Source organism: Pectinophora gossypiella, chromosome 9 (genome assembly GCF_024362695.1).
Source record: "Pectinophora gossypiella chromosome 9, ilPecGoss1.1, whole genome shotgun sequence".
Taxonomy (NCBI): Eukaryota; Metazoa; Arthropoda; class Insecta; order Lepidoptera; family Gelechiidae; genus Pectinophora; species Pectinophora gossypiella.
In genome coordinates this window covers 16,133,715-16,150,648 of record NC_065412.1, presented here as the reverse complement: position 1 = coordinate 16,150,648, position 16,934 = coordinate 16,133,715, and the positions used below count along the sequence as shown (strand labels likewise).

The following is a 16,934-nucleotide window of genomic DNA, read 5'->3' as shown; positions in this document are numbered from 1 at the left end:
TTATGAATTAATTATAAGACCTTTTGTAATCAGTGACAAAATTAATATAAAACTTTTTTTTGTGCATTTTGTAAACTGTTATACCTTTATTGAATTCTTATTCCATTGTAAATTGTATAATTATAAGTTCTATCAATAATAATATTTTTTAGGCCTAGTATTGTAGTTTGAAGAATTAATAAATAAACAAAGGCCTTTTTGCTATTTATAGCAAGCTTGTGATAACTGCCATGACAGGTAGGTACTTTCAATCGTCGCAATTTTATATACTGTTTTACATACGTTTATTGTTTTGCGGAAAATTATGTGCAATGAAAATCAGGGTTGTTATGGTTTAAATAATTTTGTTGTGTGACGTCCAATTATCGGTGAGCACTTTTTTTTCAGCACATTAAAATTTTATTTCCATTTTATGATTAAGTTGACATTTCTTAGTGATTGTTTTAATAGTCTGATTTACAGTAGTGTTACCTGTTATACATATATGTGTTAACTACAGGGGGTTCAAAAAGGCCACATCAAAGCCAAAAAAGCAACACTGCAATTTAATATTTGCGCACATGAAAGTAAGTGCGCAATGTCTACAAATGTCAATAAGCAATATTGCTTTTTTTAGGGGAATTGCGTCGATTTGGCTTTTTTAACCTTCCTGTTCTGTAGTTTTATAAATCTTTTGAATTTCTTATTCCAGTTGACGCATTTACTTTCACAACTTGACTTTTATTTGTATTTATTTCGGTTGAATAAAGGTAAATCTTGCATTGCGTATAAAGTTGTACAAAGAGGTTACCTGAACTTTTACAAAGTTAATTCTAGATTTTAATGCTAGCATCGTAGTAGTTAGGTGCTAGATGTTCTCAAATGAGCCTTTCACATGTTGATACTATTTAGCTTTGAATACAAATGAACTTAGTCTTAACTCTGAATCACAATTTGGCAACTAAGAGTAATCTCATTTAATTAGTTTTCTTCGAGAGCTGATCTTGAATCAACAAAATTAACATTCCATTTTTCCGTAAAGTGTAGAATTTAGTAGTAAGTGAAAATGAAAGTATTATTGTGCATTAGCTGGATAAATATTACTTGCTAAGTCGATGTTAATATTTATTGTGTATTTTTATATCATGCTTGTGTAGCACAAATTTTCAATAAATGTTTGGACAGTATATTTTGGACTTTATTACTCTACGTCTCTAGTGCAGTGAGTTGATGCAAGAATGAAATTGTATGTGTACAAATGAAACACAGAATTTTATAAAATATTTTATTGTGATGTATAAAACTATTAAATTGTACATTACAATAGGGACAGTCGAAACTAAGATAAAACACAACATAATCACCATGTAAAAATAAATAAGTAAGTATGAAAAAATCTTACTGGGGGTCATGACTATGAGATTCATAAATAATAGGAATAGATTTGTCTTCAAAAAGGATTCCTATACCTATTTTTCTATGTTAATACTGTAAAAATAAACACAAATGATATTATAAATGTAAAAAAAATATCAATGGACGGCTGCAATGGAATGTCTTAATCTATCAGTTCAAATATACAAGGAAAACACGACAAAACATCAAAGGCACACATTCTGTTCATAGTAAAATGGACGGACTTCTATAAATATAAAAAATAGTATTGATAGCCCAATTGCTATGTATCGTATGGTTCAAAGTCTTATTAGATCAATATTATTGATGTAGAGTAGGCGTCACAAAGTCCCGCAGATTTTAATGGAAGTAATTGACAAGTCACATTAATTCTATGCAGATTTGGCAAAAAAACTGCGACGCCAGCGCCCCTTGGCCGCGGACTAGTTCAGTGGCGCGGAGTTATACAGGAGATGTTTAACGTCACTCATTCCTATTATTAATATTTTGCATTTATAAGGCGAACTTCAGCAAGAAAAGGCCAGATAATAAAATAATGGCCGATATACTTAAACTAGATGCAGAATTGCATCCATCAGTGCTGCAAGTGTAAATACATGTTCTGTATTCCAATTTATCTCCTGGTTGTTGTACGTAGTTGCAATAGTTTCCGAGATCTAGTGATGAACAATATCGCTTTGTGCTTATACCACCTGAAATTGTAATAATGTTTTAATACAAGTTTATAAATGGCATGTGACAAAATTGTTATATCAATGGCATAGTTAAACACCAATACCACAAAGTGAATGCATGCATAACTTACCGTAAAACCCTAGAATTAGTAAGCCAGTGAAGAATTCAAAAGTACAGGATTGTGCTGTAAAACTTAGAAAAACCAGTGTTACTTTTTAAAAGCAGTGTTAGAAGGTTCCAAATCACCAATATAAATGTGCAGTTTTTGTATTTGAAAGAAAAGAAAGAAACATTATTTTAGGACACCACAGACATGGATTACACATATAAAGAACTGTCCTATACCAGGGGCTCCTAAACTTTTTCAGTTCAGACCTATGGAGCCACTCATAGTAAACCTCTTTACCCTCCACGGCGCTCCTGGCCACTGCAAGACACACTTAGGGAACCCCTATCCAAAACAGCAAGTGCAAGTTGCAACATTCTTAAAAAAAAATCACAAAAAGAAACAAAAAATATTTGTGTGAAAGAAGATTACACTCAACAATAGAAATAAATAAGAGTTTTTAAGAGAAAGACCTGTATGTTTTATGCAGTACTGAGCGTTGTACACATGCTCACAGGGTGTGGGTTTTATGACCCCTCCGTCAAGCTTCATTAGCTCATCACCACATTCCATAGTGTCTGAAGAGTTGCATTGGAAGCACTCTATTGCTACAACTAGTGTTTGAAATTGTTAGTATTTCTTTAGTAGTTTGAGTAACAAGGACTAAAAAAAATTATATATGACTTGAAAGAAAGATAGAAATATTAAAACAGCAAAACAAAAATAAAGATAGTGGAAAGATAATTGTATCCTATAAAAATATGGTTATAATATTGTAATAGTATGAACCACACTTTTATTAATAAAGAGACATTTACTTGAAATTTCATTGGAAAGGATGGTTTAGATAATTACAGAGACATTAATGTGAGGACTTGTTTAACATCACTTAACTAATTGCACCAGGGTTAGTCAGGCGTACTGATCAGGTTAGAACTTTATAGGAGAGGTTAATACAGCCACCGCTTTGAACCTTTCCAGAGTACTTCACGCATTATGTCCTCACCTTCATATCGCCCCACGTGTTTGATACAATATTGGGCATCATGTATTGACGAGCAATTCGTAGGAACTAAAGCATTATCACTGTCTAGAAACTCTGTACATTCGAACGGATTCGCCGAATCTGTTCCCGAACACTGATAACAGTTTATTGAATTAACTAAAAAAAGGAAAAGCAAAAAAATATGAAAATTTAACAATAAACAAAACACAAACGTTATAGGAAACGCCCTAATTCGTACCTGTGGTGAATGTCGTAAATAAAAAATATAATCCAAGTAATGGAACGACAGAATTGGATAGAACCATTTTAACTTGTTAATTTTATTCAGAAAACACAGAAAATATTTATAACAATTACAAATCAATATAAAATCGATCGGCACTTGTTCGTTTGTTTGACAAATGATTTGAATGAAATAAATGTATTGAATGATCTTCCTGGAATGAATGATTTGGAATCATTCAGAATGAAATGAATTGTTTCTTTCGCGTTTTGGATACTTGAGTTTTAAGCCATTTGATTGTTGTAACAATACATACATACTACGCATACATATTAGATAAAATACTCGAGGCGACATAAAGTTTTGGTTAACATTAAATTACTAAATAATGTGGAAATTAGGTACATAAATACCTACTCCAAATAACGACATGCATAAACTCATACCCAAAACTCGTAATGGAGTGGGCTGAGCCACAAGCAATCAGAAGACACCTTGAAGCCGTTATTGATCTTGAGCCTTAAAATGGATCCATATATTATTTTATACTACATGGAGACAGGTGATCACACCATCATCGTCCAATCGGATTTTATACGCACGGGAAGATAAGCAGATAGACGTGTTCTATTTTTTTATGCGTCCAGCATGAGCGACTTACAGGCTACGTTCCACAATATGGCACTGGCCCCGATTCCTGCAGACATCTCTTAATTTTACTTTAAGTTATACCTGTCATTTTCTTATCCGCCGAAAAGGAAAGGGACGGATGATTGACAGCTCTTAATTTTAGGAAGAATGAGTAAATAAATGAATAACCCGGGCGAATTTTTAGACGGTTGTTTTAGATTTGTGCTTAAAATTGACGTGTGTTCCATAAATTTTATGCTTGTCGATTACCCGTCCCTTTCCTTTTCGGCGGATAAGAAAATGACAGATATAACCTAAAATAAAATTAGATGGTGTTTACAGGAATTAGCACCACTGTATAGCTTATGTTTATGTAGAAGTCTACATACAAACTACTTTAGTACTACGTCACATTAACAAATTGAACTGTAAGTCTCACTAAATATCAAGTATGTTAAAGCGAAATGGTTCTAAAGTGGGTATATGATATTGCTCCTGACTGTACACTTGCAATGTTTTCAATTCATTACGACCGTAACCACTTACGGGGCGGGCAGAGCCACAAGTAATGAGAAAACAACTTGCAATAAGAAAAGAAGTTGCAATACAATAAATAAATCACTTTTATTTATTTCAAACATTTTATTTCGAAATTTCTTTTAATTTCACATTAGGTAATAATATTTAAATATTATATAAAAATAGTTATGGAGAAATCCAGTAGCTAATAATATATTGAATTGTTAAGTAGTATTTTAAAGTATATTACAAACTATGGACGTTTCGATACATCTAAATGTAATAATTCTCACAAACCTATTCATTATTTTAAACATTTTACATAATACATTCATACATTTATCGTCTCTTTACTAAAATAGTAAATTTAGATCACATTGCGCATGAGCATAGACTTACGGACTCATGTTAATTTGTACATTTTAATCCTAATTTAAATGCATTAACTTACACATTTATTTCCTAAAACCTTAAGTTACAGGCAGTTACTCATAGAAGTAATTTAATATTATTGTCATCTTCGAAATAAGTCTTAGAAATATTATAGAATCGTATCACAAGTTGGAATGTAGTAAAAGTTATAAAGATTATAGAGTAGATATTTCTAAAAGTATATAATATCTAAAATACGAAGAAAGAAACTAAAAAGAAATAAGTAGATACATTTTAAAGTATTCTAGATTGGCACTTGATCATACCAAACAAACTTATCTTAGAGTATTTTGTAGTAATCATTGTCTTTTCCAAAATACAGCGTCCTTTTTACGTTGATCAAATTCGATGTGATGTTTTCAAGAAAAAACTAACCTACTTCCATTGTAATTTGGTAGGTACTCCAACATAATTTCAGTAAGTTACGATTTTATGTAGACGAGTTACTTTCAATTTGACTTCGAATTTTAAAATTCGATTCAGAATTCAGACCTCTACGAGACTCATTCTGATCCTTACTTTAAGTATGGATACCTTAATGTATAGACAGGATTCCATTTTAGACTCAAAAGGACGTAACGACTGTTCTCACCGACGCGACATCTTATTTCTTGAATTATAGTGCACATATTGAAACCCCAAACCACGCTGTTTGTCTAAATAACAATACTGATTACATCGAATCAATCACATTGATTTAGAACGCTTTTTCTCTATATAGTTTTTAAAGACGAACAATATGTGTCGGAGGAGGATTTATACCCCGTTAAACAAAACAGCTGTCACACATGAATACTTTCCTGCGGACCTAGCATCGTAAGCACGCGACTATTTCTCGCCGCGACACAGATGGTCTGTCTCTTTCTGTGCAGTACTGTGAGAGGGTGACGGGTGACGTATGTCGGGCGAGTAAGAATCGCGCGCTTACGGTGCAATTTCCGTCCTGTTGTTATTCTGATCATTACGGTGTATCAAGAAAAGTTTTCTGTGTTACCAGAGCTTAAAACAAAATCCTACAGTCTCCTGAATGAGTCGTGTTTCATTGGCCTCGGTGTTGCCAGAGTACAAAAATATACTATTTTTAGTGTAATGTTCAATTGTTGAGTTGTGGCCGTAGAGGCAGGGACCCCTCCACCCAGAAGTTCGGCCGCTGCATCATGGTCTGCCAGAGAGTCACCTCCTTGCCCACGCTGTCCATCCAGTTCACATTCGCTCCCATATACGTTCCTGTGAATAGAGGGCGTTTACATTGTTGAAAGTGATAAAAATAATATAAAATCGGAAACTAATGCCCACTAAACTATGTGATTGAATTCAGTCAAATCAAAAAATGTTTTCTGTCAAACGATGTTTTCCGTCACCGTCGAGTACGTGATAATTATTTATGATCCAAACGTGAATTCGAAAACGGGGTTAAAATGACCACATTTAATTAATTAATCTAAAAAGCAATATGGTAATTTGACATTAGCGCAAATATAAGTGCGTAATGTTTAGAAATGTCAAATAGCAATATTGCTTTCTGAGATGAATTCCATAAATGTGGGCTTTTTAACCCCCAACTTCGAAAATGGTTTAGGCCTTTGTTGGGATTCGAACCCGCGACCTGCAAGTGAGAGTCAAACGTTCTTCCAAGGCCCCTATGGCTCCATGAATAAATAAGCTGACCGGTGCCGAGCGACAGCCTGACGGCGCCCATGAAGTCGTTGGAGGCGAGGCGGTCGCGGTCCCACAGGCTGAGCTCGAGCGCGCGCGTTGCCAGCTCGTGCAGCGTGAGGCCGCGGTACGTGAACGTGTGCTCCCAGCGCGGCGCCAGCGAGCGCCGGCACACCGCCGTCTTCTGCTTGGCCAGGCGCCCGCGCTCCGGCAGCAGGTAGCTGCGGGCAACCGCGGGCTAGTTAATAATCAAACTAAAAAAGCAAGTAGGTAAGTTTCAAATAAAACTATACTTTTCAACCACAAACAGCGAGATAGGAAAACGGACATACTTAATAAAAACATAGTCGACTGACTATCTATCACTACGTAAGTTCTCTCTTAGGATCTCTTCGCACTGCTCATATCCGATCCGAATTCCTGACACAATTACATCCGATATCTCTAACTTTCTAATATCCGTCATAAAAAGACTCGAACTGGATTCGAATCAGGCGTAGTGCGTAAGCGCCCCTACATAATTAAATATACAAATATACGTAATAACATATAGATTGCACAAGTAGTACTTCATATTTTTACAAAGCAGTTATGTATTGATATTTGGTGAGCTAAAATAAACAAGAAAATGACAGGTATAACTTAAAGTAAAATTAGGAGGTGTCTGCAGGAATCTGGGCCATTAAAAATAAATTATATTTTATGTGACAGCATAACAGATACACGTGGTATGTGATAAGATAAGATAATTATTAGTAGCGAATTCAGTCGATAATTTTATTTACCTACAGATATAAAATAAGGAATAATACTGATTATTATTGAAAAGTATTCAGCACAGATAAAGGGTAGATAAGGTGGTATTTATGTGTTTGCAATATCAGTTATTATGAAGATGATGCATTTACAGTCAATGACAAAAATTGGTACTAGTGAACCTCGTTTTTGCAGATTATATCTTGTTCGGAATCGAATAATATCCAGTTTAATCAAGGTGGCGTACTCGCACTTTATTGTAGGAATCGGGGAGGGAGACAGATAGATTAAGAGAGAGAGAGAGAAAGAGATGTCCATTTTGACAGCTGTCAGACTCACAGTAAACGGAAGCCACGAAGGAAAATTAAGGATAGAACTACACCTGGCCACTCCGCTTTGGTGGAATTCCAACCAAAATATGCAAATATATGTCACCTCTTGCAGAAGACATCGGCCAGCCCGCTGGGCTTGGTGGGCGTGAGGTTCTTGGCCTCCTTGACCAGCACGTGCAGCGTGCCGCGGCGCGCCGCCCCCGCGCCGCCCTCCACGGAGAACTTCAGCCCGATGATCAGGTCGCCGCGGGAGCCGCACTCGGATTCAAATTGTTCAGTCTGGCAGGGAAATAACAACATACATTTATTGATAATAATGGTGACATCACCAGAGAACCTGGTGAATTCGTCAATGCACTCAGTCTCCGCAGGCTAGCTTGTGGCAAGCTGTTGAGTGACTGATGACACCACGGATCTGAGATCCCCGAGGATAGGTCAGGCCCTCCGTATCTGGCTTGCTTTCCCTGGCCGGCTGGCGTGAACCCCAGCGGGAACTCGCGTCGGCTAGATAGGTGGCCCATTCAGTGAGTTGCGAGTCATCGCCTGCTCATTGTATTTATTAACACATCGAGAAAGTAAACACTAGACGAATATCAAACCAACAAACAAATCTGTCCAAATGTAAGTGAAACACTTATGTCAATGCTGTACTAACCCGTTCGTGCAGCTTATGCCACTGCGGCGCGGGGTCGTCAAAGACGACGTCGGCGAGTGGCAGCGTGACTTCCCCGAGGAAGTCGTTCCTGCCGAACATGTCTGCGTGCCACACGCTGAGCCACAGTGTCCGCGAAGACAGCGAGGTCAGCGGCTGCGCGAAGCTGAGGGTTTCCTCAAAGACTGGGTTCAATGTGTTCTTCTTTACTTTAGTCTTGCGCTTGCCCGTCTTCGATTTGTCTGGGAGGAGGTAAACCTGGAATTTTCAAACGAAGACACTTTATTTATTGCACCAAAAATAAAAATGCATAGGCAGGCTTTTCTAGAAAACTACACTAGACATTTATAGAATCGAACAAAATCGAACAACTTAGGAATTAGGAAGTGATTGACAGTTGTTTCTGATTTATATGTGGCTCAAACACTCATACGTAAACTCACACCCGTAATCCCTAATAGGTTCGGCAGAGACACAAGTAATCAGAAGACAACTTAACTTGCAGCCACTGTTGATACGAAATCCTAAGAGCGCAAACACTTAATCAAATTGCTAATTAGGAGTAGCATTATCAAAATAATATCATTAATATACTAAATCCAATTTGGCTTGGATTTAGGTAGTATATTAATGATAAAAAATAAAAACAATATACAAATGCGTCTACCTAAATTGTAACAAAGCAAGATGGCGCCTAAGCTCCACCAATCACAAGCACGAACGATGACGCGACAGAGCTGCGATTGGTCAATTCAATGTACCTTAACATAAGGATCGGAGCGGTTGCGTTTGACATCCACAGGCGCTAGGTCTCGACACCTCTTGACTCCGACTTCCAGGGCCCCTAGCCTGTAGTTGTAGAGGAGGGAGAATTGGACATCCCCCCGAACGGTCACGTTACCCCGCGTCCCCTCACCGGCACCCGAATAGACTGACGCCATAGACTCTGAACGGGCCTGGAAAAAAAGAAAAAAGTACATTAGATAAATTATTTGAGAAGTTGGATTAGTGAAACTATTAAAATACTTAAGTAAAACTATTATGTAGATTTTTTGCATATTTTTGTTAACCGGTTGATTGCCCTAGTCGTCTCCATTTTGTCCGATCAATGACAGATTTTATAGTCGTAGATATCTAAAGGACAAAATTTTAAAACGGCTTTATTATTATTTTGTACCTTTCAATGTATATGTGTGACGAGAAACTGGTTATTATACTGACAGGACCATAATTCGCTGTTAGGTTTTGTTAAGTTATAATATTGATAAGGCGAAGTGTCACTAATTGGCTGTGAAAATTATTCTTCGCTTATGATTACTTTTAGTTACGTACGGTCACGAGTACTAATATGTATACACTTTGAAACCATTTCATATTAACGTTTTTGAGAAATTAAACCGTAAGTCTCATTAAATGTCAAATATGATAGTGCGACAGGGTTCTAAAGTGGGTACATGAAATTGCTCATAACTATACATTATTACTTCGTTCGTTGTGGTAGTTTGAAACTTAATGTTAAGAAAAAATAATACCCATTATTGTTAGGTTAGTGGTACAATGTCTGCACTATCTATCACTGCTGATTCTAGGATTTCTGCCTGGTTAATGGCAATAGGTTCGCCCCCTATAACCGAAACATAGTTGGCGAGGAATGGGTGAATACAGGGTCCTAGTGACGAAAACTTTGAGGGATGATTGAGACCATGATTCTGAGTTGATATCAAGCGGAATTTTCCGTCGCAAAAGTATGGAACGGAAAATAATTTAAAAAACAGTAACATTTTCATGAATTTTCCGACACGAAATTCAACTTGATATCAACTCAAAATCATGGTCCGAATCATCCCCTTCAGTATTCGTGCGTCATTGTAAATAAATTATATTCCATTCCATACTTTTGCGACGGAAAATTCCACTTGATATCAACTCAGAATCATGGTCTGAATCATCCCACAAAGTTTTCGTTACGACGTCACTAACACTCTGTATTATACACAATTGCCTACTCCTTCGCGTATACAGGCGTGATGCTTATGTTATCATTCAAGGGAGTGTATAAGCGACTAGGCAATATAAATAATTCTACCTCTACATCACAAAAAAGCCACGTATATGTCCGCCACACCAAACATTGGGCAAACAAGAAGCCAAAATACACACAGACTATTGTTAAACAAATCTTCACATCGAATACTTTCGTTAGAATGTCTAAAACAGCCAAATGTATCACAAGGGCCAGTATGTAATACTTTTTCTTCAAAATGTGTACATTTTTCACTACGCTGTGTACATTTTTCGCTTTCATAAACATGACTGATTCGTGTTTCAGCCTCACAATAGTGTTATATGTTTATGTTTATCCACTTTATCTGTCATACGATATATCAAGCACATGTGAATGTGAACGAGGCGGTTCCAGGATTGAAAAGTGATATATTTGGTTCTTCTTCTATCGTGTGGGTTGTGAGGTGGATTACCAACCCCATCAACCCTGGTGTCAGGGTTATTATTGAGCCGCCAAAGGCCCCTGACATGACTCATGTAACGACTACGTACTTACGTCAGTAAGTAGTAACCGGGACCAACGACTTAACGTGCCTTCCGAAGCACGGATGATCTTACTTTTGGACAATCAGGTGATCAGCCTGTAATGTCCTAACCAAACTAGGGATCACAAAGTGATTTTTGTGATTTGTCCCCACCGGGATTCGAACCCAGGACCTCCGGATCGTGAGCACAACGCTCAACCACTGGACCACGGAGGCCGTTATATTTGGTTGTTAGCATAGTTTTGCACCTGACTACATCGTCATAGGAATATTTTCTAGGTTAATTTTTTTTAACAATGTTGACCACACTACTGTCGTGTTATGTCAATTCACACGACGGTAAAAACGATATCAAATACGAAATATACACTAACACTTCTTCGTAACAAAAGTTTGTTTTGAGTAACACTTACTTAATATTTAAGTAGGTATTTATGTGTGCTCAAACAATGTATATAGATGACGTGATGTGCTTAACTGTTATAGGAAGAACTGGAAGGACCGTTAGTTGTGGAAAGACCTGGGGGAGGCCTTTGCCCAGAAGTGGGATCAAGTGGGCTAGTAATAATAATCCCATCTTCTTCTTCTTCTTTGCGAGTCGATGGCGATCGATACTAAATTTTTGCTGACCAATAATTGGCCACGCTTACGGCATTGTCAGTGGCTTCGTAAGTCTAAAGTAAGGTCTTTAATAGTGCAGGTGTTAGGGCACTTAGGACAGCACAAAAGGTGAGCCATAGTTTGTGGTGATACTCCACACTCGCAATCATCGCAACCATCAACCAGGTATCCCCACCTGCAGAGATAATCCTTGCAGCGGCCAACCTGTGTCCGGAGCCTGTTTAAAGACTTCCATGTGGGCCACGCTAGATTGCTTCCAGGCGGGAGGCTTTTCGATGGTGCGATAATCCCATAATGCTACAGGGATAATCGCCGGTTGGTCTCACACAACATTTAGATTAAATTGTCTTAAAGGGACTCATGCTGCTTGAAATGGGACTGGGCTGGACATGTTGCCCGAATGCCCGATTACCTCTGGGCCAAAAAAGCTACAGAGTGGGTTCCTGCAAGTGCTGTCAGACGTCGGGGAAGGCCACGGAAAAGATGGCGCGACGAGTTAGACCGCTTCTCGAAACGGTGGCGCGAACAAGCTGGGGACAGGGAGGAGTGGAAAAAGGGAAGAGAGGCCTTTGCTCTGCAGTGGGACGTTGAGGGCTATTAATAATAATAATAAAGGGACTATACGTGTTAATTTCGGCCCCAACCCGAGACTTCATAGTCCCGAGCAATGGAAACGACGTACAAATAATAATAACATTATGTACATCTCATAATATAATTTAGTTTTTATTTACCTAACAAACTAACAACTAAGTAACTAGACAAATAAGTGGTAAAGTTACATTAGCAAGTTGCCTTACAAGTAAACGCGGAAATTATCTCGAGTCGAGATTAAGTAGATATCTGTTTAGTCAAGTCCGTTTTGCAATACAGTGTAGGATGAACAACTCTGTAACGACTAGCGAGTCTAGAAACTTTACAGCCTATTTCACTGCCCAGCTACCTAGAATATAGTTTCATTCTGTAGGTATACAGGATGTTAGTGACATCGTAACGAATACTGTGGAATTAAAAGAAAGAAAGAAAGAAAGAAAGAAAGAAAGAAAGAAAGAATTTGTTCTGAAATTGTTCTGCAAAAGCGAGCCATTCGGGCGATTTACAAATTGGGACCCAAGATGTCACTTAGAAATAAATTTAAAGAAATTAATATTTTAACTTTGGCATCACAATATATCTTTGAAAACTTAATATATGTAAAAAAACATATAGGATTATTTGCAAAAAATAGCGATCGGCACATTGTTAATACCCGGAATAAAAATAAACTTGCTTTACAAGTCAGTCGATTACATAAGATTACTAAATCTTTTAAGGGGCAATGTATACGTTTTTACAATAAGATTCCCATTGACATTCAGAATTTGCCTTTCAACTGCTTTAAGACAGTAGTTAAACAAAAACTTTACAAAAAAGGTTATTATAAAGTTAGTGATTATTTAGAAGATATGAATGCATGGGATTAACTGTCTGAGAACTGATATTAGGCAGCTAAATTACTCAATTGTATATCAATATTTTATGTTTATTTTTTTAAAGAACGTCTAGGGCCCTGTGCCGAGGTTTTTCTTGCAGCTTCTTTTCCCCGGCTATACAGGTTGTGAGAAGCTGCAGTAGTTTTAGGCGGATGAGACGTTCGTTATGTAAAAATTGACGATTCAAAGTGTAACTATGTTACCTACTGAATAAAGATATTTTTGAATTTGAATTTAGAAAGAAAGAAATAAAATAGTTCTAAACCACTTCTAAGTACGTTAAAAAGCTGTCATTGTTTTGTAGTTTGTTTTTAGTACTTATTATGCCTTAAAATAGAGGTTGGTTTAGATTGACTCGATAAAGCGTCCTTGTTTGCAACGTGATAAAAGTTAATTATATTGTGGGGCAAGCGATAAGCTTAATCCCATCAAAATATGTATGAATACATAATGTATAAGAGAGGAATCATTAAAATACAAGCTTATTTATATTACAGTAGTAATTTAATAAGGCAAATATTAAAGATCTTCTGGCCTAAAACTATCACAAACACAGAACTGTGGAGATTGACTGGGCAAAATACTGCAAAATACTGTGCAGGCTGATATCCGCACACGGAAATGGCGGTGGATTGGTCATGTCCTAAGAAGACCTGTGGAACACCCGTCTCGACAAACTCTGATCTGGTGTGCGTGTGGAAAACGCAAAAGGGAGCGGCCCAAAGAAACCTGGCGAGACGCTCGGTTACTCTTTACTAAACGTCAAAACACGAAATTACTGTGGAACTTGTATAAAATAGCACAGTGTGACGTCATAGTAAAACGCGATAAAATGTCTCACTTATTACGTTTTTCTTGATTAAAATTCATAAATAAGTGAAATAGAAAAAAGGAAATGTTTTTCGTTAGTTCTAGACCTGTCTTTATTTAGTAATCAGAATTTCATAATTTATCTTGAACCTAGTACACGACCCAATTCGTCGAACAACAAACAATTAAATTCAATACGTTTTGATTTGTGTGTCGAACAATTTGTCGTCCCTTTCTAGGAAAAGAAGAGAATATATACGTTTGTGAATTAAGTTAGTAAAGAGCAAATAATCAACCGCTGTCTCTTACAACTTAGAACATGATAAAACCAGGCCAATCCACATATGGCATTGGAAACGTTATCACATCTACCTACACTGAACTAAAGGGGCCACATTACAAAATATATCACATATTAAAGCCTAATATATGTATAAACCTACGATTGACATCTATAGAGTTTATCTTGATTAGTTATGTAAGTGTGTGTGGGTGGCTACTGCTTTTGAAATGTTTGACAAAGTTGTTAGCAAGTTTAGAGATAGATTTCACCAGTATATAGGTACAACACGATTTAAGAAACGTTGTCAAACGTTTGGCCTTGTGGTTTGCCGGTTTGCTTCTCAATAGGGGAGCGTTGGTTCGGACCCGGACTTACACCAACGAGTTATTAATTTATCTTAAGTGCAGTTTTCACTAACACAGTTGGCTCGACCGTGCGATACGGCTCACCACCTATCACGTTGCTCTAACAGAAAGCTCGGTGACTTAGTTCATCTTACCCCTATTGGTATAGTCGTGAGCTTATATTTTATTATATGATTTATTAATCATCATCATCAATTTAAGAGCCACGCTCTTGTCGGTGCAGCATTTCCATGCTACTTTTTTAGGGAAAATTAGGGCAGTGGTTTCCCTCTTGCCTTCCGCCCAAATACAAGAACATAATACATAATATGAAATTAAGCCTATTCATGTAAGGGTTTATTTCGACAAATTATTTTTACAGTTATGTTCTACATATAAGTTCGTACGTTCTAAGACAAGTGTTTTACTAGAAAACTATTATTAATACCAGATAATTTAAGTAATAATAACACAAGAACTTAGGAACGTATTTAGATACGTACACGCGTTATATTTAAATCAAATAACAGTTTATTTTTAATGTTTGTTTTAAAGTTGTTTAAAAACAAACTTTAATGAAACCTGACACATTTAGCGCGATTTTATTACTTTTGCATAAATTATTTATAAAAATAAATTATATTGGGTAATAATAAATTAATGATAATATATTTTAGGTAAAATATATTCAATCCAGGTAAAATTTGTGGTCTCAATTTTTCGTTCGAAATTATAAACATAACATAAATAGTCTATATACGTTGTAAATATGTCCTTATTATCTTGTATTATTACTTAAATTAATTATCTGGTATTAATAATTATTTTCTAGTAAAATACTAGTCTTAGAACGTACGAAATTATTACCAGATCGAAATTTATTGAAAGGATCTTGGTTTTGATTTTCATAAAGGCGCTTTTCAGTATAAGCCGACGGTAACTACCTGTTTTGCACAGAGCACGGAGTAATCAGATATCTCAGCGTTGTTTTGAAACTGGCTCGTAACATGTTGCAACTTGCAAGTGTCAAACAATGGGCCAAGTGCGTACTTCAGAACAATGTCGGTATATACCTTGCATTCATAAAAAACCTGTGTACACTATCTCTTAAGGAATAATGCTGGTTTTACCTTGCTAGATGTTCTTGCGCGGTTTGTGTTTTAAGTGTGATTTTGTGGTCATTATGGCTGGTGAAACTAGTGTGTCTAATACAGGGTGTTAGTGACATCGTAACGAAAACTTTGAGGGATGATGCGGGCCATGATTCTGAGTTGATATCAAGTGGAATTTTCCGTCGCAAAAGTTTGGAATGGAAAATAATAAAAAAAAACAAAAAAAAATTCATGAATTTTCCGACAGGAAATTCCACTTAATATCTACTCAAAATCATGGTCTGAATCATCCCCCTCAGTATTCGTTACGGTGTCACTAACACCCATACCTACTTGTATGGGTACCTGTATGTACTGGTACGGGGTGTAAGTGACATCGTAACGAATACTGAGGGGGATGATTCAGCTGATTATTCTGAGTTAATATCAAGTGGAATTTTCCATCGCAAATGTATAGAATTGAAAATAATTTAAAAAAACTAAAAAATATACATGATTTTTGCGACGAAAAAATCCACTTGATATCGACTCAGAATCATGGTCTGAATCATCCCTCTCAGTATTTGTTACGATGTCACTAACACCCTGTATATGCAGGGATTTTTTTTCAATTCGGAATATTGTAAAGGTAAATGTTGCCTAATGCAAAAATATAAATATCCATCTTTAGACACACATAACATAAGCTCACGACTATATACCAATTGGGGTAATCAGAGATACGGTCATGAGCAATATCATGTACCCACTTTAAAACCCTGTCGCACTATCATATTTGACATTTAATGAGACTTACAGTTTAATTTGTAAAAAAGTTAATGTGACATGGTTTCAAAGTATACATATTAGTACTAGTGACAGTACATCCACCGCAAGATGAACTAAGTACCCACACCTCACCGAGCTTTCTGTTAGACCAACGTGATAGTAAGCCGTATCGCCGTCTATAATGGTCGAGCCATCTGTGTTAGTGAAAACTGCTACTAAACTGCCTATATACGTCCCACTGCTGGGCACAGGCCTTCCCTCAATCAACTGGAGGGGGTATGGAGCATACTCCACCACGCTGCTCCACTGCGGGTTGGTGGAGGTGTTTTTACGGCTAATAGCCGGGACCAACGGCTTAACGTGCCTTCCGAAGCACGGAATCGTCTTCCTTTTTCGGACGATCAGGTGATTCAAGCCTGAAAAGTCCTTACCAAACAAAGGACAGTCTCACAAAGTGATTTCGACAATGTCCCCATCGGGAATCGAACCCGGACCTCCAGATCTTAAGCCTAACGCTCTAACCACTAGACCACGGAGGCTGTTAAGTGAAAACTGCACTTAAGATAAATTAATAACTTATTGGTGCAAGTCCG

At 36.9% G+C, this 16,934-nt stretch overlaps 2 protein-coding genes across 4 annotated transcripts in view; both read right to left on the bottom strand.

Annotated features, from left to right (window-relative positions):
- Positions 1-1,250: 1,250 nt before the first annotated feature.
- Positions 1,251-3,584, bottom strand: LOC126369727 (U-scoloptoxin(05)-Sm1a). Of its 2 annotated transcripts, XM_050014309.1 has the most exons (4): positions 3,421-3,584; positions 3,183-3,338; positions 2,650-2,790; positions 1,251-2,087 (listed from the first exon to the last, which is right to left on the bottom strand). In XM_050014309.1, exons 1-4 carry the CDS (start codon positions 3,485-3,487, stop codon positions 1,888-1,890), a joined length of 564 nt encoding a protein of 187 aa, XP_049870266.1. In that variant the 5' UTR covers positions 3,488-3,584; the 3' UTR covers positions 1,251-1,887. The 2 variants fall into 2 exon arrangements, with proteins under 2 accessions (XP_049870266.1, XP_049870265.1); XM_050014308.1 differs by lacking the exon at positions 2,650-2,790.
- A 1,182-nt stretch (positions 3,585-4,766) lies between these two features.
- The window catches only part of LOC126369598 (uncharacterized), a 149,851-nt gene continuing 137,683 nt past the window's right edge, over positions 4,767-16,934 (bottom strand). For both annotated transcript variants that reach the window (XM_050014083.1, XM_050014084.1), the window contains exons 6-10: positions 9,144-9,338; positions 8,386-8,640; positions 7,834-8,009; positions 6,655-6,863; positions 4,767-6,213 (exon numbers count right to left, since the gene is read on the bottom strand). In XM_050014083.1, the coding sequence (XP_049870040.1) occupies positions 6,080-6,213; positions 6,655-6,863; positions 7,834-8,009; positions 8,386-8,640; positions 9,144-9,338 (969 nt within the window). In that variant the 3' untranslated portion in view covers positions 4,767-6,079. The remainder of the gene's footprint in view (positions 6,214-6,654; positions 6,864-7,833; positions 8,010-8,385; positions 8,641-9,143; positions 9,339-16,934) is intronic.